Raw genomic sequence first — 26452 nt, forward strand, 5'->3', positions numbered from 1 at the left:
AATGGACTCTAATGGCACTCAGAATTTGACAAATGCTCGTTGGATTTTTTCAGGACCAGAATCAGCAGTAAGTGTTGGCACTAATGGCAGCAGCAGGAGCAGCAAGACGCCTGGCCAGGGAACGCCGCCGCAGGACCAAAACATCATGAATCACTTCGACGCAGGCCAAAATGGAGCCAGATCACCCCTAAAAAGCAAAGCTGAAATGCTGAAAGTTGGAGCTGTCAGATTAAAGAAAATATAATAAGGAATAAAAACCCATGAAACATCTGTGCATAAAGATTTATTTTTTGTTGAAAATAAGTGTTTCTCACATTGAACCACGAACATATCTGATGTGAATAAGATAAATGAACTATACATTGACACTGATGTTCACTTCCAACAATGTAACAAGGCATTTGTATCATCCGTAATGTGTAAAGACAAGTGTTCGGTAAGTTTCAATGATTGTTTGATCAGTTGATTGATACTGTCTCTTTGGGTGAGATTGATTGTACTCAATGTCAGTGTGACAGTACAACGTCATGCACACATCATCCACAGTATGTCAACGTTTGGGATCTTCTGAAGGAGTTTCCCCAAAGGTGCGCTTTCCTTTTTTTTTTTTTTAAACATTCGTTCATCTATTCATTCATTCATAGTTAGGCGGGCCTGCTGTGAACTTAGCTTCCAGTACGACTCCTTCACAGTGGTGTTACTTGACATCCGTTCAGATACTCGGTGATTGGTCTTGCACTGTCAAATAAGTCCCAAAAGTGCAACAAGAAAAACACAAGCAGAAGAAAAAGAGGACCAATAACACTGCCATCCCTGCTCGGACCTATGGCTGGTTTCCCAAAAAGCATTTCGCACTATGATCCTCTTTGGCGATGGCTTTTTTCAGATGGTTTTGGCACCGTGCTGCCTCTGGGAAACCCCCGAACATTTGCTCCTGTTAACCAGGATGACGAACGTGGGAGGTCAAGTGTTGTTTTAGTCTTTCAAGGGAAAAATCCACCCTGTGTCCGAGGAGTGATGTCACTCCTTTGTTTACTTGTGCTTCGTACAGAAAGCAGGTGGAAACAGTTTTCAGAAAGAGTGGATTTTTCCTTTAAACCCCTCCATCTTTAATCTATCTAACATGAATTCATTTGCATTCTAATTATCTAACAACCCTCCCATCCATCACCCCTCCGACAGGCTGCTACTGCACGCTGCAGGCGGGGCAGCACGCCTCTCTCCGGTCCGGCAGGGGGCAGAAGTCCATCTGCCTCACGATCTCGGCGAACAGCTCGTCCACCATGGTCTTGCTCTTGGCAGACGTCTCCATGAAAGGGCAGCCCCAATCCTCGGCCAGCGCCTGTCCCTCGCTGGGGGACACCTCCCTCTCCTCTTCCAGGTCCACCTTATTCCCCACCAGCACCACCGGCACCTGCTGATACCTGGAAATGAGAGCGAAATATCAGAGGAGAGCGGCATGTGAAATTCCCTGCTTTGTTGCAAGCAGAATTTCCTGATACCCAAGTGAGACTAAACCCAGTGACATCATGAGTGGGTGCACATTGTTGGCCTACATAATGTATTTGTTAGATGCTGAAACAATAAGGGGTTTGAACAATGCACAATGGAGCAAGAGGAGAGGAATAAACAGCTACATTCAGCTCCAGCTTCCCAGGAGGCCTCCATCTCTCCCAGGGTATCTGATATCAGTGGGCGGTCCCATTAGCAAACTGTCACAGCGGAAAGAAATAACTGCAATGCTCTATTTATTCCTGGATGCATCAGATACATGCTGCATGCAAGCTGTAAGAAATCCCAAATCATTGGCTCTCTGTTTTTCCAAAAAGCATGTCTTGGAAAGCTCTCCTCCCGCAGTGTGTGGCCGACCCTCCCACTCATCTCCATCCATCAATGCAAGGAAACCAGGCAGCGGGGAGTAATGGTATAGCTTATTGAATAATTGAATGAGGCTAATGTGCAGCTCTCTGAACATAAGCCCTGAAAAGAACTATTTTTTACTTTACATAAGCTCCTTTGTTGCCCATCATTAAAAACTCTGCAGTGAATCGTAGTAAAAGCAAGTCCAGACTGCATGTATTTTACGGCACAAGTGCACAAACGTTTTCACTCTAAGGGCTAAAGTGGTACTTAATGGTGTGATAAGGACCAACAAATAAACACATAGTGCAATGAAAACTAATGCCAAGTTAAAAAAACAAAAAAGGGACTATTTCTTCAGTGATTGATTATCGATGAGGCTTCAGGAAACAAAAATACTCTGTGTCTCACAAATATGTAGTAGATATTTCATTTCACTTAGAAGCCCTTCATGTTTCCTCAAATTAAATACCTACAGCATGTCAATTACAGAGGGTATATATTCTCACTGCAGGTAATGGTGCAGGCCGGCTAATAGCCCGGACCATCAGTCATCCCTAAGTGCATTCAGAGCGCGGCGTATTGATCTGATGGTGCTATCGAGAAATGAGCTCTTATCTACAAATTGGTGGCCTGCTGCCACACCGCTCAGCTGGGAGAAGAGCTGAGGCGTGGAAAAGAGCTGGCGAACGTCTCACCGAGCCAACGAGGGGCGGGGAGAGGGAGGAAATAGATGCAGGCAGCAGGGTGGAGAGAAGTGAAGGACATTTGAGCACCTGCTGAAGGGTCCTCGAGCAAAACAGGGGCTCTCCTAGCTTCAAGGGTGCTGAGCTGAGCCTGAGCTCGACCTCTGACCTCCCTCAGGGATTCACATGACTGAAAAAGCATGTTGAAAAGTGAAAATGGAAGTAAACTAAATAAATAATTAGAAATAATGTCAGGGAGTTCTTTCTAATTGTTTAGCAGACATGCTTTAAGACTGTCGAGGAGAGAAAACTCGCTCAGGAAAAATTCCAATGTCAACAGCTTCCCTGCAGCTTGACATTTGCCTATCGCACTGTACAACACACACACACACACACACACACACACACACACACACACACACACACACACACACACACACACACACACACACACACACACACACACACACACACACACACACACACACACACACACACACACACACACACACACACACACACACACACACAGCAGCTGACCTCAGCAGGATGAGCATCTTGCATGGCCGTGGAATGGAGTCTAGAGGGTGTGAAGTGTGAACAAGGAGAGCACCACGCAGACAAATGCAAAGTGACAGCCTCGCAGGAGCAACTCTATATATAACTACAAACACACAGGGAGAGCCAGCTTCTCCGGGGTGGGGAGTGTTTGTTGCAGCATCAAACTACCCCTCCCTCCTCGCCGGAATAACTGAAACTGATCAACACAGCAAGAAGGGAAGTGAGCCCGCGGGGATTTATAGGGGGATATCATGTGTGATCGGAGAACATGTCACTCAGTGTTCCACGTCAAACACAGACTTTCTTGCTCATTTTCGGAAGGATAAATACTTTTTACTGCAGTTTTAAATAAAAACCCATAATGAGATTGTGAATGTGATGTATCGTTATAGATGAACTGTACATAAAGTCAATGACATCAGCTGAACCACGACCCGCTACAACATTAAAATACTGTTTGTGTTGCAATGCATTACACATGCCAATAAGATAACACTGGCAGGGGCCTTCTGTAAAATCAGGGCTTTTATTTTGAAAGTTTAAAGCTGCACAAATCAAGAATGATATGTTAACAATCGAACAAAAAGCTGTGCGTGATATAAAAAGGGTTTCAAAGGATTTCCCCAGGCTAATTGTCCTGGTTTATCTCATGCAACTTTACTGTTTTCATATGGAATCACTTTTTTCACAGCTTTTAAACAGATGTATCTCCACGACACCGTCCAAATAAAATATGTCCCCAGGGTTTTTGGTTGGGAGATACTGCAGGAGAAAATGACAAACATTGCTAACGTGTTTCGGGTCCAGGACAAGAGTTGGCAGCTTTGCATCTTGGGAATTATCAGCACAGTTGGAATGTGTTTGGATCGCTTGGCTGGACCAATACGCAGCTTTTTGTTTTGCAGTGGGAGAGGAGTCACGTTGCATTCAGGGAACAGCCGACAGCAGGTGGTTGACAGGAAATGAAATTATAAGGAGATATGGATGTTAAAAATCTGTATCCATTTCCACAATATTGCTGTGGAAACACTCCTTCAGAACGACACCCCGGAGAGTGTGTTCAGCCGCAGGGGTGTTCACACAGGAAAGTGCTGAAGTCCACGTTTCTGAGGCCCTCATCTGTATGTCAAAGGGTAAAGAAGCTGCTGCTGCATCCTCATTAACGGAAGCAGAAAGCTAAATCACTTGCTGATATACATTTGGCCTTTAAAGCACAGCTAACACCCTCTGCCTCTTCAGGGTGTTATTCCTACTGTGGTGGAAAAAGGCACAAAGAGAATCAGTGTTTATACCTCACAAAAAAGATGGACTCATACATTTTCCACTTAGCTTTAGGGTACAGCAGCCTTATTACTGCTACCTGCTGTGCTAAATAGCAGAAGTGACTTCACTTACTCGTTTTTACAAGCCCCACAGCGCTGGCAAACATATGCAAATTACAGAAAACACAGGCATTTCCGACCTGAAGGCCTCCAACCCTAGTGCTCTCTGCATCTGCTGTTAATTAGCAGTTAGAGGAGCCACACTGGGAGACAAGCAGCCACATATCTGCTATTAGGAATGGACAGAATACACACAGAAACCTACAGTGCCTACGCTGAGTTAACTCCCAAAGGGTGTTACTACTGGAGTACAGAGCTAACGTATACGTAGCATCCCAGCCTACTTTGAGAGGAAACTGAATAACACAACAGACAAAGAGAGGGCCTGCACAGCAGATGGAAGACGTCTTCAGGTTTTTCTTTTATGATGAAGCCCCCAAGCTTCATTTCCAACCTTAATGGTGCAGCCCGGCTCCTACAGATCACGTTGTTATCTCCACTGCAGATGCTGAGGCAGTAAAGGCAGTATGGGAGTAGAGAATATAATTAGTTTTATTATTCCCGCTGTTCTGTGCAGTTAAGCCAACTCAAAGTGAGACATAAAGAAGTGTACAGAAGTAATAAAGGGGGAGGAAACCTGAATATCAATAATGCTACTCAATCCCCTTTCAGAATGCTTTCTCAACACCAGACTAAAAATGCTGAATAACTGGACTAAAAAGAGACATTTTATTTGGGTTTCAAATCAGATTTAATGGTGATTAAAGCAATAAATGACTCAGTGTGTGCCATGATAGTTCTCCTGCATCTTGCACCACCAATGGAGGTACATAATAAGAAGCCGGGAAGAACTACAAACTACCTGAGAGGGTTTTCTTTATCGGAGTAGCCGTATTATTTATTGTCACCTATAGCTAGCTTTACTTTTATTGTAGGGTTGCCTTTTGTGAAGTGAATCTCAGTCGGGCTTTTATTGTGAATGGTCTGAATGGATATAGTGAAGCTGTAAAGAGCTGCATGGTCTTTAATGTTTTATAAGTATAGGCACAACAAGTCAACAGCGAGCTCACAATGCATCCTGGTAAATGTAGGCACTAGAAGCACACACCCCAAGCAGGAGCATCCTCTCTCTGTAAATATAGCACACTTTAGACACCGTTTACCATCAACACTGATTGGAAATCCATATAAAAAAGGAGCCAGATTTTCCCTTTAAGGACACAAATTCAGAGGTTGATACAGAGAACACAGCCCCTTCAGTACTCACTTTCCAAAAACATCCTTTTTTTGGTCCCTCTGTAAACATTAGGATCTGGAATCACAATCTGAATGTGGGAAACCCCAGATACACTTGAAAGCAATTCAAATCCCCCCCAAGGGATCCTACGATAGATCTGATGTGTTGCATGATGATAAGCAAGATAGGAAACGTGTTTTTGCTGCACACATTATCCCTGTTTGGTCCCTTAAAGTGTTGTAAATGAACCTCTACAAGTCTGTTGTGAGATATGTGGAGAACACTTTACACCGAGCACTTTACCAAAGCTGGCTGCTTAACAACTCTCTCCATCCTGACGGCCAACACTAAAAGCCTGAGGTCAGGAAGTTGCTTTGGACCTACACCAAAGTGCCCCCTGGGATACGTAGTTTTGGTCTCTCCACCCTATTCCCACTCAGCGGTGCGTTATGCTCACCTCCTGCTATTAGACACAGCATCAGTGCAGCGTGAACTCGAGTGCTTTGAGCGGGCCTCCTCCTCCCGAGCAGACAGCACAATAAAGCTTCACATGCAAGCAGGGAGGTTATTAGATTGTGCGGAGGGCTACACCCAGATGTTGTTTTCACAGAGAGCAACTGACATGGGTTATTTTGTTAGGCCGTGAAGTGCTTGAGTCTATGGGGGGCGAAGTATGTAAGAGGGTGTGCTCTAGCTCCATCAGCTATACACATATGAGATGTAAAAAAACACAATTTAGAAAGTCTAATCAGATTACCTTTAACATGTTTTAGAGTGGAGGGCAACACTTCTAACGTGCTGGTGCCGTTTTAGCTGCTCTATCTATCAGTGGTGATATACAGAACAAATACAGGTATTACAACTATAGTTGTGTCTGATTTTCTACTCAATTTGCATAAAATCTGTCCACTTCTTGGCTAGAATAGACGGCATACGCTGCTTTGTCGTCTATTTTAACTTAATTCGGACTTTGCTGTGTGAAGAACAACTTAAAACCAGTCATTGAAGCCCTAAACCAATTCAGGAAAAGTGAACTGAGTAATAAATCAATTAATAGGTCATAGACTTCCAAACAATCTGACTTCTTTTAGCAAAATCTTTCGAATAATTGGCTTGATATTAAATATTGAAGTACTGATAGTAGAGTGCGATCATCTTCTTATAGTTCTTGGCAAGAAAGAAGTTTATGTACTTCCCAAAATGTCTCACAATTACTCCGGGTGTATTTCCTGACCTCCTCCTGTATATAACTCAGCACAATGAATATGATATGTGGACTTTCAACACCTGCATACAACATCCCCCTTTTTTCCCATGCTCCCTCCCACCTCCTGCATAAGCATTCTGGTTTATATGTCTCCCTAATGGAGGCCTGATGTCTTCTTGGCTTCCAAGCCAACACAATCCCATTAAGTTTTGGTGAGTGGGCACATACTATATATCCGCGTGATGCTTGTTGTTGGTGCTGGCTCAGCAAGAAGTTTGGGAGGAGGGAGGCTGATCTCCTGGAGACAGCTAATGGAGACCAGGAGCTGATTGTGTGGCTGCTTTCAATAAAGAGTAAATGTCTGCATATGTTTAAAAGAACAACAGAACCTGTCCCTATATAAGCTGGCAGAGGGTGTGCAGGCCTCAGAAATTAGACACTAATGCAATGAAAACATACAGTGAGACTCCCGGCTTCAAACGCAGAGCAGTGTGAAATAAAAGCATGAAATATTCATGGATATACACTTGAGGATGGCGGTGGCTGGTGCAGTGTAGGCAGCTGCATCGGGGTGGCGGCTGGCGGCTAGAGGAGGCACAACACAGTTTTATCCATCGTTATATTTGTCGTTTCAAAGGAGTTCCCTCACGCACTCGTCCCCGGCATCAGCAGTGACGCTCTCCTGCTTCCTGTGACGTCCGTGCCACAGGAGCACTCAGTTCACTCCGGGGGGTGTGGAGGTGAAAAGCACTGCACCAAACTGTGCAGGTTAAATTATAGATTACTATAACACAACATGCAGATGGTTAATTGTGTTATTGGGTTGAAGAGGAAAAGGAGGAACACAGCATGTGAGATAAGAGAAATACATCCTAAGACACAGGATGGGTACTCTGTGACAGCCAGCCCAAAAGGTTAAAGAGCCAATTAGATCCTATTTGTATAGGTTTGCAGTATGTGGGCTAATGTGCTAAGTGTCTTCCTGGAGTCCAGCACCTAGACCCCCATAGAAACAACAACTGTGCCCCTGATTCCAGTCTTTATGCTAAGCTAGGCTAACCATCTCCTATCTGCACCTTCACAATAAACAGACTTACTCCTATTCCTCTAAATATGTTATCCAAAATGTCCACCAAATATTAAATAGAGCTCTTTTAAGAATCAATTTACTTTTAAATATGCTTGCCTTCATTTTGATAGTTGAGGAGAAAAGAAAGCAGGCATGATATCTGCAAAAAAAGAACAGTTTTTAAACCCTGAAGTGGATATTTTTGACATGGCACCAAACCAATTTCACACAATCTATACAAGCCCTTATAATGTTTGGATTTAGCTGATTAAAACCCAAATACATTCCTCACTTGCACAGCTGTGGTCTGGCTCTTAAGGGAAGCCCTAAGACAAAAACTCAGATATGTGACCACCGAAAGGAAATATCCCAGTTTTTTCTTTCTCTCTTTCTCTGCCTGCCGAGGATGAGCTCAGTGGATTTGTTGAGTAATGGTCTGAACTGATCAAAGCCATCCAGAGTTAGTCATGTGAGAGAGACAGAGGATATCAATCCCAGGGAGAGTTCAGCGGGTTGATGTATGACAGGTGAGCCGCAGCTGGGCCTCTTATGAGGAACATATGAGCTGGTTGCAGCTTCTCACGCAGCGCTGGAGGGGATCCAGGCACAAGAGGAAGAGGAGGGATGATATTTTGGCATGTTTCCTGGGCCTGATTGTAAAAATAACCTTACATTTTGTCGTGGGATCATTTTGATCTTTTAAGGGCCCTTGGGGGGATCCTTGGGGTAGTCCGTGATGAGGGTTTTATTCCACTATAAATCAAAGGGTGACAATTATACATTCCTGTTCCACTAACACAAACAACTTTTGGTGTGCATTTCCCTCCCAGGATGTGACAATTTAAAGGGACCTCAAACAGAATAGCATCATCCCTATTGCAACAAGACTTCATTTAAGGAGTGTCTCACCTTTTCACCCTGATGATCTGGTCTCTCATGGGCTTGATGTCCTGAAAACTTTGCTGGTTGACCAGACTGTAGACCAGGATGAAGCCTTGTCCGTTCCTGATGTAAAGGTCCCTCATGGAGGCGAACTGCTCGGTGCCGGCTGTGTCCAGGATCTCCAGCACCGACGGAGAGGAGTCCACCTCGATCTCCTTCCTGTAGAAATCTTCAATGGTCGGGTCGTACTTCTCTATAAATGTCCCGGTGACAAACTGCACCGTGAGGGCGGACTTCCCCACCCCGCCGCTGCCGAGCACCACCACCTTATACTCCCGCATCCTGTGGCCCTAAACCCCGCATGCAGAGAATAAAGTGTACAGCAGCGGATAAAAGAAACGCATCCCCACGCACAGCAGTCTAGACTCACACCACAGCCATGACACAGTGAGAGCGCACAGTGAAGGAGATGCTGCTGCAGAGACAGGCGGGATGCTGGAGCATTTAGCCCAGAGAGGAGCAGCCTCTACTGAAATATTCCCACGCTATCTTGCAGGGATTCCAGTGGCATCCATAATGCAATAAGGCGTCGGTGTGGTAAAAATAAGATTGGCTATTATTAGCAACAACTACACGGCACATTTTCTTATGTGCAAAACAATAGGCTAACCCTACATGTCTCTGCACACTCAGTGGGGTACAGTACTGTTAAAGGCGAAGAGCCTATTTATCCTGCAGGAGGCTACAGAGCTGCTGGGAATCCACGCCTCTGGACTCGGTGCATCCACTGCATGTTACTATTTCCTGGAAAATATGGGGGGTGATAAGTGCCACATAGAGACACAGGAAGAATAGAAATCTGACTAAGATGCAAGAGAAGCTTATGATAACGGAAATTATATAGGGTACGAAATCATCTCGTTATTCAAGCTGCCAAAGGAGTTTTGTTTATTGTAAGCCAGCTGTTATTAGCCCTCATTTGGGAAATGACACTATCGTAATTGTGAAATCATCTATGAATAATGCTACCAGTGTAGAAACAACTCAGAAATGACTAAATATGCTCACTGCATATTCAATTAAACCACAGCTATGTTGCAAATACACATTGTTATTGTTAAAGTTTGCTTAAGTTTGGACAAATAAAAGGAAACATTCAATATTGTTTGTAGAAACATGGATGCATTTAGATCACATCACAGGGTCTCTAAAGGGCTTTGACACTAGTAAATGTTTTGGGGTATTTTCTTAAGGACTATAGTCCTGGAACCTGCTCAGTAAATATTATTTCAAAACAAAATAACAAAAGGGATTTACTTGGTTTAAACAGTACCAACACATTGGGACTGTTGGATAAGATGAATTAGAGACAATTCAAAAGGTAATATGTGGAAATGGAAGGCAATAACATTAGAGAAAAACTAAACATTTGGACATGTTGGAAATGAAAGATGTGCCTGGGTTTTTAAAGATCATTCTGAAGAGATGGTACTGATTCTGCATGAAACTGGGTTCACCTACCACAGGAGTTGCTCCACTAGCTCAGCAGAGTGTTTGGTATCCACTACAAACAGAAAGGTGCTGCAAACATATCAGAATACAGTTTATATTTACATAAATATACTTCCCAAAGACTTTATTCAACATCAATGCTCTATTGTGGCATTGAGGTATTGTTGACCCTTCATATAATGTCCTTTTTTTTCACAGATAAAAAAAAGCTCCACTGCAGTAGAACAGGAAGTGACAAAGAAACAACAAATTAAGTTTGTTTGTTCGAGTCCAGCGCCTTATCACCATGTTCATCATGTGTGGTGAAACATAGCAGCGGACAGCTTGGAGCCACTGTTAGGGAAGCACCGTTCGACTACATATCGGAAACACAGCCTTACCTGCTCACTTTACAGTGGTTCCTGCAAATAAAAAAAGGTGTTTCTTCAGTTTGGTCAACTAGGTCTTTGCATGAGACAAATGAAATATAGAGACGAAGCATTTCTTTGATTTTCTTTATTTCTTTCTTCAATAGATTTTACACTATCTTGCTGGAACCAAAGAAACATTTGACTATAGAAACAATAAGTTGCACAAAATAAATGCAAAAAAAAAAAGAGAATACATTTAAAAATGATTACATTGAAACTATAAATCTGATGAGGGTCTTTTTGTCAATTTATCTTTACTTTATTGGGGGGGTGGGGGGTAGTCTGCAACAAAGGATGGCACTGGAAGTCACAATGTATAGCCTGCAGTCTCCAGTGTGGCGCCCTCTGCTGGCTAAAGGTGCCAATTACATCTCACTGCAGATTTGAGAGAATACCAAAGACTCTCTGCTTTTGGCTTTGTGATGCACACATTACAAGTCTGATTTCGATATTAAAAATGAAACTGAGAAGGGATTTGGAGATCAAGTCTCCTTTAATAAATTTAATAAGAGCTCTTTATAACATAAACCTTAAGCACGATGGACTCAAGATAAGGCAAAGTGTTTGGGTAAGCGGAGTCTGCTCAGTTGACAAACTGCTCAGAAAGTGCTTACATTTTCTTTTCTCCATCAGTCAATCGTTGCCAACACATTTCAAATAAAAAACAAACACTACAGCTCAAGAGGATACCTTTGTGGGTCACCAGATGAGGACATTTGTGTGTACAGACTTCTTTTTTTTCCACTAGAAACATTCAGTACGTAATCGTTTTATTAAGAAAAGAAAATATTGTTTCTCATGCAACATGTTGAGTTAAAGTTATTTACCGGTGGAATCTGCTTTGGATTGATAAACAGATCGACTGCAGAGTGAAGGACTGTCTAAACCCCTTAGAAAGGAATGAAAAACAGATCACATCTTTAAACAATATGCAAAGTGCAATCCTTAACTCTAGCGACACAAATGAAACGTCTTCTCAGTGTGGAACCGTGGGGTCCTTTGTCGGGGGAAAAGTTGTACATCTTAATTTATAGATTATTTAGTTCTTATATATATATTTATATATAATCTATGTAACATTGATGACTTTAAATCTATGTAAGTGTTACAGTCACAGCACTATACAGGCCGTCCTTTGCTAATGAAAATATTAGGTCATAATCTCAGTGAAGAATAAGAAATGTTCATATCTTCTTTACAATCTACCGTGTGTACAGTGTTCTAGCAAAAAGGAAAATCAACTTAACAATGTCATTTACAAAAATACCCAACTTTAGTAATTGCAACAACTTAATATTGTTATGAAATACTATTATACTAGAGTGAAAAGTACATCTTTTTTGAAATTTTCTTCTCTTTTTTTGGTAAAATGTCATCTATACAATAAACATTTTTTTTCCAACAACACAAGCAACTCTATAGCTATGCTCATTACTGCAACCCCGTGGTCTCTTTATCGATGAGAAGGCAAGAAAGATCCTGTAGCTTCCTATTGGTGGGTTGACTTTTAAGCCCCACCCCTCGCGGCTTCTCATTGGCTGACCTCACAGGTTAGACCTTGAAATGATCAACCGTGCAGAACGCAGCACAGCTCAATAAATTACATTCATTTCAAAATAGTTAACAACATTGTTTTTGACTAAAATTTGACCAAGAGTAACATAAGATAAATTACAACAAAATAAAAACTTTTTACCACCTTCCACAAATATTACATACAAAGAGTGGAGACAATCAAGAGTGGAGGAAATAAAAAACGGTGTGATTGTGGATTGTCAATGTTAATCGAGCACCATGAAATTACATCAGAGTTTCTGAAATATGGGAAATAAGATTGAGTTAAAGCACATTATTAATGAGAGGTTTGGTCTAAAAATAATAGAATTTTGGGTAAAAACGAATGATTGTTCTGGGTGGAGGTGGAGGTGGAGGTGGGGATGGTGGGGGGTGTTGAAAAATACCTTGATAGTAGACACAACACAAATCTTTAAATAACTTTGAATACATTTCTAGAACCATGGATATAAACTCTCAAAATAAGAGACACTTTACATACATTACAGTTTACAATACATTTTTTTCCACACTCCTCGTGTAAACTACTCAAACCATGGTAAGAAACGATGGTACACCGAGAAAGTCACCAAACATTCTACAAAGCTATTTTTGATTTGTCGTTTCTTTAACTTCTTTTGTTTCCTTAAAGTCACTTGTGATTTCATGAACGGTTACCAGGGGTAAACCTTCATCTGAAATGTGATGTCTTCCCCGAAAAAGTCCTCCTGACAGCCGCTGTGTCGTGACTTCTCCCTCTGGATGAATGTGTTGTTGATGAGCATTTTTTAGGCACTTCTACAGTTTTTTCTAAAATGGAAACAGGATTATCGGTGATAGTAGGGTTGGACAGGACAACCGACGGTCACAGATAGCCCTCCAGTCGTAGTTCAAGTCATCTTTTGCTTGACGTGCGTCGTCAAATGCACCGTTTTTTAGTTAAGCACTTAATACCCTCTCCCACCCTCCCCCAAAAACCTCTCCTGCTGTCCCCTGCTAGACCTCGCTTCAAGTCCCAGTCTGCCGGCAGACCATCCGTCTCCAGGTACGAACACACATGCACACACACACACACACTCACACACAAGGCTTGGTATGTCTGGAACGAACCCTCGAGCTTGGTGAAGCCCTTGGCACAGACCCGAGCCTTTAGGCTTTTATCGGTAATGGCCACAACTGTCAACACTGTCTTTCCCACAGTCCAGACTGCATGCAGAAATCCGTGCACAATCTATCCCACCACTCCTCCTGAGCACCGGAACAAATAAAGGGTGCGTCGTGAGCAGCTTTCGCAATGGCAAAAGAGAAACAAAAATGATCAGGGTGTTTCAGATGTGGCTCTGCTTTCTGGCAGGTCGATTCCACCGACCTCTTCAACTTTGGCAAGATGTTTTCCGGAGATGAAAAGTTGGCGTGGGGAGGGGAGGATGAGCTTCATCATGGCATCGTAACAGCATCTGGGGCAGATGACCCTCGCAGGGACAGTCACATTAACAAAACATGAGCCTGTCTGCCCCAAGGACATTCAACTTTCAGAAAAGCAGAACCCGCGAGACGGAAACCGCTCGGTGCGTCGGTGTGGCTGTGCACGTGTTTTCTGTGACTCTTCCTGCTTTCCACTCAAGCACTACATGTCTGGTATAGTGCAAATCTTTTCCTCTTTACTCACCAAAGGGATGAACATTGTGCAGCGGTTTTAGAATAAATATGAGAGGGGTTTGACGGTACTTTGGGAGAACAGTTGTTAGAATGACCTCTATAGTGTGTCTGCTATGTATGTAGTTTCTATACAGAAGAATATTTTTGACTTTTTCAAGTTAATAGTTTTTTTTTTCTAGCAATACATACATTATATATCTTTTTTTTTTTTTATGTGTGTGTTACACCGGCACTGCAGTTCTTACGGTTAAATTGAAGTGTTACACTCTTAGCATGCAGGTTGCTGGACCTCTATGGGAGAGGTCAGGTAGTATTTACACGGGGGCTCTTTTGGGTTTCCTAGTGCAGCTTCGTGACACTCCATTCCCTTCCTGAAAATTATTTCAGGATAATCTGCAGGACAGAGACAGAGAGAGTAGAGGAGGAGAGAGAGAAGAGACACATTTAGTGGACCTGTAAGAGAGGAACTTTGTATTATTACAAATGAAACACAACATAAGTTCACAGAATAGATGCTGTAATGTGTTCGGTGTGATCTGGGTCAAACACTATTTGCTTCTGCCTACTTTAAGGCCTCAACAGGAGGTAAGAAATGGACCAGTGCTCTGATTGTAGAGAAAGAGTTGAAACAGGGAGAGAGAGGGGAGGACATGCAGAAAATGGTCCTGGGACAGATTCAAACTGGTACTCGGGGCCACCAGTATGGCTATTCCAGACTCACGTAAACATGTTTGCCTTTAGACGCTCGACAAAAGACATATCACCATTTCTGTGTCTGTGGTGAGGGTGCCTGATGCACACCAGAGCCAAAGCTTCTACCGATTTGCAAATAATATTTGACCCATGTCCAGTCCCGTCTGAGTGTGTTCTCTCTCTCAGAGATAAACACTGACCCAACGAACAACAAAGAGAAAGAGAGAAGAAGAGGGACAGATTGTCTATAGTGGGGGAGAGGGAGGACAGGTAGCTGTCATTATGTGGTTGCCCCTAGCAGCCAGTACAAAGCCCTGCAGCATGGTGAGTGTTAGTATACAATAGAGAGTCACACACATCACAGACGGACGCTGCAGGTGGAGAGTGTGTGGGTCTCGAGATGGATCACACACAGTCTGCAAAGCATGTCCTTTAATGCCGTGAACAGACAGTAGAGGGTGCTGCAACGTTAGCAGTCAGAGCAGAGTCACCAGCTCCTAGCACATGGTTAATATGAGCTGGAACATGATGATGGGATTGGTTGTTGCTTGTCATGTCACAGCTCAGACTGTGCAGAGTTGACCAGACTCTGAACCTGCTAATGTGTCTGCAACAACCTGTCCCTCAAAGCATGTGAGAGGTGAGCAACACACAGCCCTATAGCTCCAGATACCTAATTATTAATATCACTATGCCAATGTTATCACCTCACCAAGTCCAAATGAACTTGATAAAGCCACAGAACAATCTAGGTGATGCAAAAGGCTAATGCTACGTGAGCACCATCTCAGGGTTTGAGACTGAGATTGGAAACAATGACGTCATGTATTTACACCGAACATATTCAGGGTGTTTGTTCTGAAGGACCATAAGATGTGGTAAACAAGGCAGGCTCTACGCGCAGTACAGCTGGTGAGGAGAGGTGTTAACCGTGTCCTAGCTGGAGACATCTTTATGCAGTGTGGTGGATGGGGGGGGGGTCAGACGGAGACAGACAGCGAGGGGCTGACGTCAGTGTTTCTCCGGCTCCTTGTCCCACATGCATCTTTAAAGAGCAGTCTGCTTCCTGCTGCTACTGCTGCTGCATGCCAATTACAGGAAGGGCTGGTGTCTCGCAGGAAGTGCACACGCTGCTGGCCTGTGAGGGGCAATAAAGCGCAAGGTACCGGGGCCGGATGATCCGTTTACGATGGAACAACGATTAACTTCATTGTTTTTAATTTGAAAATGAACCTGTCCCTTTTTATTTCTTTTACCATGCTTTCCACTCATCTTTTTTATTATATTCCAAATGGGATATAGAGAGAATTTCCTCTGTACATTTAGGGAGAAAATAAAGAACATATTTGTGTAAACTAATGGGAAAGCTAATGGGAAGAGATGGTACATAAAGAGGTTATAAATTGGGATACTAGTAGTAATCGATATCATAAATACTTCCTGTCTCTATTCTAAAGCTTCCTGTAGTTTATCCTGACTGCTGTCTTTTCAAACTGTTCAAATGAATGATATTGAAGTGAACTGACAGTCCTCCCAACAGCTGCTTCCACTGCAAATAACAAAAATGTGGCCCCTTCCTCCCCCGCTGATAGTGACGTTGTTGTTTTCCAGCACACGTCTACCTGTGGAACACTTCTAATCTGTTCATCTGCGTGTCCTCAAGGCACCTCTATACGGCGTACTACCAGTAAATGATTACCAGCTGTGTGCGGCCGGGGCGCCAGCATTGTGCAAAAAATGTCCAGCTTTAGAACGGGCCATGCATGCGTCACTCTGGCATTCAAACCTGGCCCTGCTTCCCTGGCTCCTGCTGACACGCAGCAACAGGAGAGCTGCCCATCAGAGGCCATTTTTAGACAGCCTGTGATCATCTTTCCCGTGTCTCACCCTGACATGCAGCGCCCCGTTATGACTTATTCTCCCTTTTTATCCCGCGTCCAGGAACAAGAGGAGGAAAACATCCAACATGGCTGCTGCCTGTATGTGTTTGCTTTAGTGTGTGTGTGTGTGTGTGTGTGTGTGTGTGTGTGTGTGTGTGTGTGTGTGTGTGTGTGTGTGTGTGTGTTTGCGTAGCACACAAGCAGTACAGATGATGCCCTCTATTGCAGATGGAGAGGCTTATAAGACAACAACGAGAGAAAGTGGAGAGTCAAACTTAAAACAGAACATGCAGAACAAAACCAGGAAGTAGTGCAACACAACACGACTACTACTTTGCAAATGTGGGAGCTCTGAAGAAGTGCTTGTTGTGATGTTTTATAAGAAATGTGAGCAACGGCAGCTCTGGAAAATACAGGCTCTCATGCCCAGTGAGGGCGGATGTTTGGTTGAAGGGGAGGGTGGGGTGGGGGGGGCTCAGCTGCAGGTTATTGCAGCCCACTATTAGAGGCTAGTACTTATTCAGAGCTCCAGGGACTGATGAAAGAAAGCTTTAAAAGGAGCAAACCTGATTGGCTGGTGCTGTTGCTGCGTAGGGGACACTTGTGGCAGGAGTTGTTGCTGCAGAGACAGTAGCAGGCGCAGCACTGTACATCATAGGGACTTTGTTTTGAGGGTGGGAAAGGAGAGGTAAAGGGGGGGAGGTAGGAGGAATCGGGGGAGAGGGAAGGAGGTGGCAGCAATGGAAAGGTAGCATTATGGTAACCGTGGCAACAGTTGTGATGTGTTTGTTGTAGATGATGTTGATGGTGGGCAGGATGTTACAGAGAGCCAGCAAGCCATCGTTAGGGTTACACCGGCAGATGGCATGCAACCATTCACAGTGCAAAGCGAGGAGGACAGAAAGAAAGAAAGGAAGAGAAAGAGAGACAGAGAGCATGGGAGAAGAACAAACAAAAACAAAAACAAGAGGAGAGAAGCTGATTACAATCACATGTAAGGAAATTTATACGGAGAATCAGTTTGCTGTTTTTCCCAGAGAAGTTGAGCGGCACAAGGCTCCAATTACAATGAATCAATGGAGAATTTTGGCAGCGGGGATGGGAATTTTATTTTTCTAATTCATGTGGGCTGACAAGCAGGAAGACGCCAGGCAGCTACTTCATGCCAAAAACATGCTCCTCTGACAGAGACTATGCTTAAATTCATCATTCCTTGTCATCATTTCCCCGTTAATGCAGACCTCTTGTAATTCTAGAGAAGACAAATGGCTTTGTGGCTCAGATAACTTCTCTGGGAAACTGATTTAAATTTCCTGATCAACACAGCACAGCAAACAGACAGTCGCTATCCTACAGTATTTGATCTACCCTTTTTCATCGTGGACAAACATTAGCGAGTAGGTCAGCGGGGAAAGAAAGTCACAACTCCTTCAGGTGATACAAACAAAATGTGTTTCATATAATATCCCAGCACAAACACATTTCCTGACCTTCTGTCTCACCTGCAAGGGCTGCAGATATTGCCCCAACCCCCCTCCCAACCCCATATACATCAAACAGTGTGTGTGAGAGAGCAAAGGGAAGGTCAAGACCTACCAAGACTGCTAGCAGGAGTCATGCACAAGACTGACCCTGTTGTGTTCATGCAGAGAAAGACAGAGAGGGAGAGGGGGGAGACAGAGAGGGAGAGAGAGAGGTGGAGGAAATAAATGGGTTAATTGAGAGGGAGGAGATCAACAAGGTTAGACAAGACCAAAAAAAATAGAAGATCTACAGTGGATGCTACAGTGGAGCCAGGTGTGAATGCAGGAGCAAGCAGAGGAGTTCCCTGGTTCAGTTGTAGCATTAGAGAGAATGCTGTTTAAATACAGAGCAGCTAAACTAAAATAAAGCAAACTCACGGATAGAATTATGTAGAATATGTTTGCAAAGATCAATGATTATTGGCTTGCAGACGTGGAGGAAATGATGGATAACCAGTCTCTTACAGACTCACATATCTACTTCCTATTGTTGTTTTTTCAATCCAAGTGGAACCTAGCCGATCTGTACGGTAATAACATGATGTGCAAACACGACTTTAACCCAGGGCTATTTCCCACCCACTGATACTGAGGGGCGCGGGAGGAAGGGAGGAGGGGCTGTCAGGCATCTCACACAACAGGCAAACCAAACGAGCAGGTACAAAGTAAAGTGAGGGATGGGAGTCTCATCCTTGTGACTCAGTGTGGCTACAGGCTGCACTGGTAAATCATTTTAGGAGGGGATTGCTCTTTTAAAATTGTCCCATTTGATGCACTGAAAGCCTCCGTATGATTGGAAACAACTGGGCTTGTTTTCCTCCTCTGGTACACTTTGGTTGAAGAAATGTGCATCACATTCAAGATTGAATATATCATCTTTTTTATGGCACTGATCAAAGCCTGCACTGCCCTTCACCTTGGCAGCAAGTACATGTTTTATGGGCAGGAATTAGATCAAAGTTTAGGGCTGGCACGGTGAATATTTGGAACATTAACACACACTTTCATAGCGAGGATTGTTATGTGCGTCACTCAAAAGAAAATCTAGGACTAAACGCACAATACATTTGTGATGGTGGCAGGTTGGGCACATTCAGTGGGTGTTTCTGTGCATGCTCTTGATGATGTGCTTGGAGGCGCTCTCACCTGTGGGAAAGAAAGTGGGCTGCTGGAGCTGTGCGTTGGCCAGAGCCTGCTGGTAGTGCAAAACACTGGGGTTGAACAGCGAGCCGTTACACTTCTCCAGCGCTTGTCTCTTTGGTAGGGGCTGGAGGACGCCATGGGGGAACGCCTGTACACCGAAAACACACACACACACACACACACACACACACACACACACACACACACACACACACACACACACACACACACACACACACACACACACACACACACACACACACACACACACACAGAAGAGAAGCACAGTAGATTTGATCTGCATACTTACACAAGTGTGATATTTGCAAATGTGTTATTTGTCTAAGCACAGCACAACAAGGCAAAAATGGAAACTTGCTGTAACTATCACAAGGACAATGAGAAACTACACCATAGCAAGGCAATCAACAACAGAAATTAATTTAACATTACATTAACACATGTACAGAACAATCTAGAAGTGCTACTTGTGATCAAAAATATTTGTAATTTTACAGGGTTTCACAAAAAACAAAAGAGCCAACTTAAATTTTGTGAGTGGCTACAGTACAATTAAAGAAGCTACATGCAAAGCAAAAGGTGAAAGGTCAAAGTACCAGGTCTACAGTTGCCTCGAGGGGTCGCTTCATTGCTTTGGCAGTCGACTGAGTCTTTAATTAGCAGGCAGCGAGCACATGATGGCAGTGGGCCAATGGGATTCAAGCGTATTAACATACAGGTAACAGCAAGCAGAGGTGCGTCATGGGGGACAGCATTGCATTGTGGATAGGTGAGAAGGAAAAAAACAAAAACAAAAATAATCTGAATGCAAGTATACCACATACAAAACAATAGGCATGCACATAAACAAAAAACTGTTTTGTTTACTTAAAAGAAAACTACTTTTTTTGAATTAGTACAAAAAGCAAAAAAAAGCATCTACATTAAACTTTGGGTTAACAAAAAGCAAGTTTCTATGATGTACTTCAAATCTACTGGGAAAGCATTTAATTAAAGTAAGTAAATCAACCTTTTCTTTAATTTACGGTAGAAGAAAATGCAGTAAACAGATTCAAATAATAGGCTGACACACACACAATAATTACAGTGCTTCTGGAGGCGGTTTGGGCCGTAAGAAATGTCTCAAACTGTGGTCGAAGCCCCTCCAATAATAAACTCTGCCCTCACAAGTGGACATGTTGTGTAGGCAGATTTTAAGTCCCAACTATCCGAACAAAAAGCAGATAAAGAACCTATTTGTGGTGGTGTCAATTCACGTCCCAAGCTAAATCGTGTGGCTTGTTAGTGTGATCAATGAACTTGAATGTGAGTCATAATCACAGAATGTGGAGCTCTGTTTATTCTTACTCTCCTCCTAGAAACAGCAACTATCTCAAGAGCTACATGCGTTTTACATTAGTGTGAAGCTAAGCTAACGAGGTAGTAATTGTTAACTTGTTCAAAAACGTCACTGCGGAGAGGAAAACAAAAAGATGACATGGATGTGATGAGCACAGCGGTAGAGGGGTCCATGCACAAGCCTCTAGCTTCATGTATGCGGGCTAGTATATGACATTATATTAAAGAGCGACAATGCATTGCTGCGGAGTTAACACACCTGGTTAGTTCAAATGGAAGATGGCCAATTAAAGTGACATGAAAAGCAGAGATGACCGCATTCCACTTGCAATGAGGGAGAAGATTACAGCGTGGCAAGCAACACATAATGTGGCACAGTAAAACAACATGATCTCCATAATAGGATCCTCTGACTGTAACTGCATCAGGTAATGTGTAACCTTATCTACAGCACACTTCAGCCTATTTGCTTTAAAAAAATAAAGTGAATTATGGATAATGATATTACCTATTTGCAGCAGTGCAGCAATACAGGTTTTATGGCTTCAATAAAAGGTGCTTTAGCTTAGGCTAAGGGCTAAAAGAAAATTGGATTAAGGTGCTGACTAAACAACTCATTGTCCTAGGGTTAACCCAGCTCACCTCTAGCAAAGCTGCTGATGGCATATTGGGTCATAAAGTTAATAAAGTGGGGCATATGAGGAACAGAAGAGGAGTATGAAGAGGACTGTAAAGAATGCAAGGTGTACCGCCGGTTTGAATGAGCGTTGTGTACCCGATAGATAAAGTACTCCTTTAAGAGAACAGACGGGGTCAACGTCAGGTTACAGCGTGGTCTCCCCTGTTACAAAACTGACCTGTCGACTCATCACCGGCACTGCGTGGACTTATGGAGGAAGGACAAAGAGAGCAAGCAGCGATGGAGCCAGCCAATGACGAGAGGTATGTGCATAAAGCATGCCCATGCCATGGAGGGAGAAAACACGCTGGCGCAGTGCAAGGTGTGCAGCAGCCATTCAGAAGAAGCCACTCATAGCCTGGGGCGGGCGGGGGGGGCGGGGCACAGCTGAGACACACACTGCCAAACCCTTCTGTCTGCATCTCAATCTGTCTGTCTCTTCCTCAGCGTGTCGTGGGATTTTTTCCAACTAAAGGCAGAGGAGGGTAAACCCCGCCCGTGAGGCTACATCCTCATCCATCCCCGATTCAATTTGCACTGATCTGCAGAGAGCCGCACTTATCATTGAGAGCAGGGAGAGGAGGTGGGATGAAGGGGGGGGGGGGGTGAGCCAGCACATTGTCTCTATATGAACCAAGGGCATTGGAAAATAAAAGCATACTGCGGTGAGATAATAACAGATTGATCTTGCGGCATTATAGGGATGCACATAGGTCTGACTAATCCCTGGTTATTGTATACGGCGGCCTCGTCTATTGTTGGGGAAGGGTACACCGGGGTCCACTGCAACGAACCAGCAGAGGTGGGGATGTTTAATACAGCAATAAAGCAGCGCTCCACATTTTATGTTACTGTGGGTGTCATCGGCATGTGTGTACATATGGAGTGAGCCGGGATGATAATGTCACGTGTTTTTAAATGGTGCAAAATTACTCAAGAGATCACCGAACAATGACGTATGATCTCCAATTAAAAGCATCTGAATCCCTGTGCTAGAATTAATGTAATTTGTGTGAAAATACTGGATTAATTGTGTATACTTTCACGCCTGTAAACCTCCCATAATACCGTGTTTATTCCCGCTGTAAAGCCTCCCTGGATATGACAATGAAAGGCTAAGCTTTCATTGGAATTTCAAGGTAAACTGTATATAGGCGCTATAAAAAAGGCCTTATTGTCCCATCCTGACCTTACAAGCTCTTGCTCTGTAAATATTTGTCTGGTTACTACAATATGTGTGTTCAGTAGGCAGGCTGTAGTGCTGTGCTCTCACCATGGCTGCAGCCGTGGCGGCGGCTTGCGCGGCCACAGCTGTCTGGTTGGCCTGGTGCTGGGCGGCCTTTATCTTGGCCTGCAGGTGGGCGGGGGGGTGGAAGTACTTGCACTTCTCGCGGGAGCAGCGACTCTTGATGTAGTCCATGCAGACGGTGACCGTGTTGTCGCTGGTGTCGATCATGGGGCTGTCGCTCGGGTGGGCGAAGCGGCAGTCGGTTTCGCCGCGGGCACAGTTCCCCCGCTGGAACTCGCGGCACACCTGGGAGCCGCGTGGGGGGGGGGGGGGGACAGGAAATAAAACATGGAATGGGATGCAGAAAGAGAAGGAATAAGCAGAGAAAGACAAAGAAAGGTTGAGCTTCCAGAACATGTCACAAAAGATTAATCAAACACTGGCTGCTTCCAATTAAATTGTTGTGGTGTAGTGCGTGATCGACCAACTAGTTCAGCAGGCAGCCATCAAAATCTCAAAGATAATTGATGTTTTTGGAAGTATTTCACATAAAGAAAGGGAATCCTGACACATATTTCAACGCTTCACAGTAGGGAAAAGACACGCTTTCAAACCAATCCAAGAAAAATCCTGTTTTAATTGCAGGATTCTGAAACAGTGAGGATTTACTTTATTCTGCTGCATCAGACTTTAAAATCACATGTTTTTAAGTGCAGGCGATAGAAGGTGTAAAGAGGTCTGAACAGCGTGAAACTAAAGTGCAATGTGTGCCAAACTAAATGATTGTGGAGTCACTGAACCACCCCGTGCTCAACCGCTCATGCCCAGGCATAATCACATGGGGATCTGCTTTTGACTTGCACTCTGGGACTGAAACGCACACACACATGTACATACACACACACACACACACACATGCTGCTTTTTGTGTGGGAGTGTATACGTGTCTCACAGGGATACTGTTTCATTAGAGCCAACTTCATTCAGTTGCTAAGTGATAGCACTCCCGGAGAAAAAACACATACAGGCGCACACCTACGCATCACCTCCAGGTCTTCGGGAGATTATTGTTTATCTTTAAAAAATATAGTGGGAAAAAAACAAAAGACACCACTACTTAATCACCACTAGTGTGGTGTGCCAGGGGGCAGATGGAGGATGTTGAAGTTGTTGTAATTGTACCATTCTTAACTGCGGCTGTCTAGCAAGTAGCAGTTTGTGTTGAGCAACCTAAATTACTGCTTTAATGGGGCTTTTTTTATTCAAAGACAACTCCTGAATGTATGCGTTTACATCAATAATTACTCAGAAAACTAGCTTCAGGCAATTCACACAAGAAGTGGTTGCAATCAAAGGTTAAAGATGTGCCTATTTGTTGCTATGCCAACTCCTTTGGTGCCCAGGGTGTTTTTTTCTGTATTTACGGCACAGATTGAGCAAAATCTTGATGAGAAATGTATTTGTGACTATTGTAATTAAAGCATAAGACGCTGTAAATACTTCAGTGCTATGTATAATAGCCATTAGTGCCATATGTCTCACACCCATAATCACAGGTGTCATCATAATTACACTTCAGGACTCTAAGAGACAACATGAGGTAAGATAAGTGTGCATGGCTGTGTTTGGTTGGGTCACCTCCAGCTTGTCGGTGCGCAGCAGTTTCTGGTTGGAGGAAGAGCCGCCGCTCACTGAGATGGGCGGGCTGCCAGGAACCATGCAGGGGCTGCTGGGAAGGATGTCTGTGGGCACCAGGCCCATACTGTGGGACATGGGAGTCAGGTAGGGGGCGTAGCTCAAACCTGCGCTGGACCCAAGGCCCTGGCTGACTGGAAACGTCTGCTGTTCAGGGAGAGAAAGACCCAGAATTATTTGAGCCTGCTCTAAAATATTATGTTTCTGTTAAATTGAAAAGATAGTCGGGGACGAGAGGAATGGCTGATGTAAAGTGATGAATGTGGGGAGGGGACGATGGGGAATGGAAGGTGAAAGGCAGAACGAGGGCAGAGAAGTCGGAGAGACAAATGAACCAGAGGTGAGGGGACAGGTAGAGAGAAAGGGCCAGGGGAACAGAGAGGAATAGGTTTCAGAGAGGAGAGGAGGGTAGAAACAACAGAGGAGGGTTTTTTTAACCTCTATGTATCGCAGGGAAGGTTTTGCTGAGCGAGCATGTTCTTTTTCGGCTTCACCCAGCGTTACATTGATGCAGTTAAACACGTTCACACCTGGCAGCTGCCCAGTGCACCCACTAGCCAGACTGCAGAGCGACTCCCGGAGAGGAGTCTGGGAGTTTTTGTGCTTTTGCCTCAAGGCCATCTCAATAACTTAAAAACAAATGTGTGATCTTCCTAGCCTGAGATGTTATCTGAGAACAAGTTAATCTGAGAGAACAGCGATAGCGTCTAATAAAATAAGATTCTTCAGTGAATCATGCCCTGCTGAAGCCGGTGCCAAGACCATGATACTCTCTGAATATTACACATAAAGGAAAGCTTCATTATTCAACAGCTATTTCCACAGTGAGTCACGCTGCGTTGACGCTCACTAACCACGGGCTGCATGGCAGTGCCTGGGATCATGAACTGCATCTGTTGAGCCAACATGGCCGCCGCCGTCTTCTGCTGGATCAGGTTATTTCGCCCGTTGATCTCCAGCTGGGTCTTCAGGTGAGCGGGCGGGTGGAGGTATTTGCAGTTCTCTCGTGTGCAGCGGCCCTGGGGGGGGAAGGGAAGAGAGAGAAAAACAAAGGTTTTTAACAATCTGAACAAGTCTCTGATCAACAGAGTAACTCGTGATTTTGAATGAAGAACAGCTTGTGTGTCTGCCCGAGGAGGAGGCAGATTTATGGGCATTGATTTTGACACTCAAAGCATTAAGTGCTCGAAGGCAGCATACATATTCATACTTGGAGAGTTTGAAACATAAATTAAGGAATGTTTGTTTTGATCCAGTGACGGCAGCAGGTAACCCTCGGCAGTAAGTCGAAAAAGTTCTGTCTTTCTAGCTTGTTAACTTCAGTTTCTACTCCTGCCTGCACCTTCAGCACATCGACATGGAAATTAGGAGAGGTGCACAAAGGCTAGAGCTCTGTTCCCCCCATCGTGACCAAATCTCTGGATGCACAGGTCACCCGGCGCTTTTCGTGGAAATGCAAATACAGGGTTGGCGGGTTCAGGCTTACAGAGACCCCTGGTGAATGGAGGCAATTACACCGTCAACCCAGAGGCTAATGGCAAACACGATAATCCAATATGGATCCTCAGTGCGGTGCTTACTGCGATGAGAGTGGGAGGGAGAGAGGAGGGAGGTCAGCAGGGAGACTCACAGTGAAGGGGGTAGTGGTGCGAGAGACTGGAAAGTAAAGGTGAGGAGAGGAGCGGTGGAAGAGATGTGGAGTCGCCTGAGCTACTACAGAGGGGAGAGTGGAGACAACAGGGGAAGACAAAAGGGCGGGAGGTGACATGGCAGCCATGACAGGGTGAATGTGAAGGAGGGTGGAGGGAGGTGAGCTGAATCTGAAATAGGGGAGCGTGAGGAGGTCCATCCCTTAACTCCATCGTTTCCTCTCAAGGATTAAGTCCCCAGTATGACGATGTGGACGTTACGGTAAAAAACAACTATTACCAAACGTGGTTTCGTGGGGTTTACACTCTCGAAGCAGCAACTTGAAAAGAAACGTACAAACTAATACATTATCCTTTTCATACTATTCTTAGTGAAGCACTTATCTGGAACACATCCCATGGGTTTTGATGCAAATGAATAAAAGCACGATATGGATTATTTCTGTTAACACAAAAGGCTTGAAAGCCCAGAGTGTCGCTCACCACGCTTCGGGGATCTGAAGTAGCTACTCAACCTGTTCGAGTCTATATAGCCACACTGACAGCTTTGTTTTGGTGCAGGAGGTGGGCAGGCAAACAAGGACTTTTAATAAAGCCCGGCTCCCATTGTAAATAACCAATAATCCTCAAGTCTCATCAAAGGG

General features: G+C 44.1%; 2 protein-coding genes across 11 annotated transcripts in view; both read right to left on the reverse strand.

The window, feature by feature from the left end:
• Window positions 1-268: 268 nt before the first annotated feature.
• Window positions 269-9583, reverse strand: LOC134860982 (ras-related protein Rap-2a-like). The gene is made up of 2 exons (XM_063877924.1): window positions 8852-9583; window positions 269-1424 (listed from the first exon to the last, which is right to left on the reverse strand). Exons 1-2 carry the CDS (start codon window positions 9163-9165, stop codon window positions 1187-1189), a joined length of 552 nt encoding a protein of 183 aa, XP_063733994.1. The 5' UTR covers window positions 9166-9583; the 3' UTR covers window positions 269-1186.
• Window positions 9584-10816: 1233 nt separating this feature from the next.
• mbnl2 (muscleblind-like splicing regulator 2) overlaps window positions 10817-26452 on the reverse strand; it is a 41905-nt gene continuing 26269 nt past the window's right edge. For 2 of the 10 annotated variants that reach the window (XM_063877612.1, XM_063877611.1), the window contains exons 3-9: window positions 25014-25178; window positions 24103-24306; window positions 22510-22770; window positions 19816-19869; window positions 19202-19346; window positions 18129-18164; window positions 10817-14352 (exon numbers count right to left, since the gene is read on the reverse strand). In XM_063877612.1, coding sequence (XP_063733682.1) covers window positions 14228-14352; window positions 18129-18164; window positions 19202-19346; window positions 19816-19869; window positions 22510-22770; window positions 24103-24306; window positions 25014-25178 — 990 coding nt within the window. In that variant the 3' untranslated portion in view covers window positions 10817-14227. Of the gene's footprint in view, window positions 14353-17098; window positions 17194-18128; window positions 18165-19201; window positions 19347-19815; window positions 19870-22509; window positions 22771-24102; window positions 24307-25013; window positions 25179-26452 lie in introns of all 10 variants that reach the window. The other 8 variants (XM_063877614.1, XM_063877613.1, XM_063877618.1 and 5 more) reach the window with 8 other exon arrangements.

This window comes from Eleginops maclovinus, chromosome 24, assembly GCF_036324505.1.
Source record: "Eleginops maclovinus isolate JMC-PN-2008 ecotype Puerto Natales chromosome 24, JC_Emac_rtc_rv5, whole genome shotgun sequence".
NCBI lineage: Eukaryota > Metazoa > Chordata > Actinopteri > Perciformes > Eleginopidae > Eleginops > Eleginops maclovinus.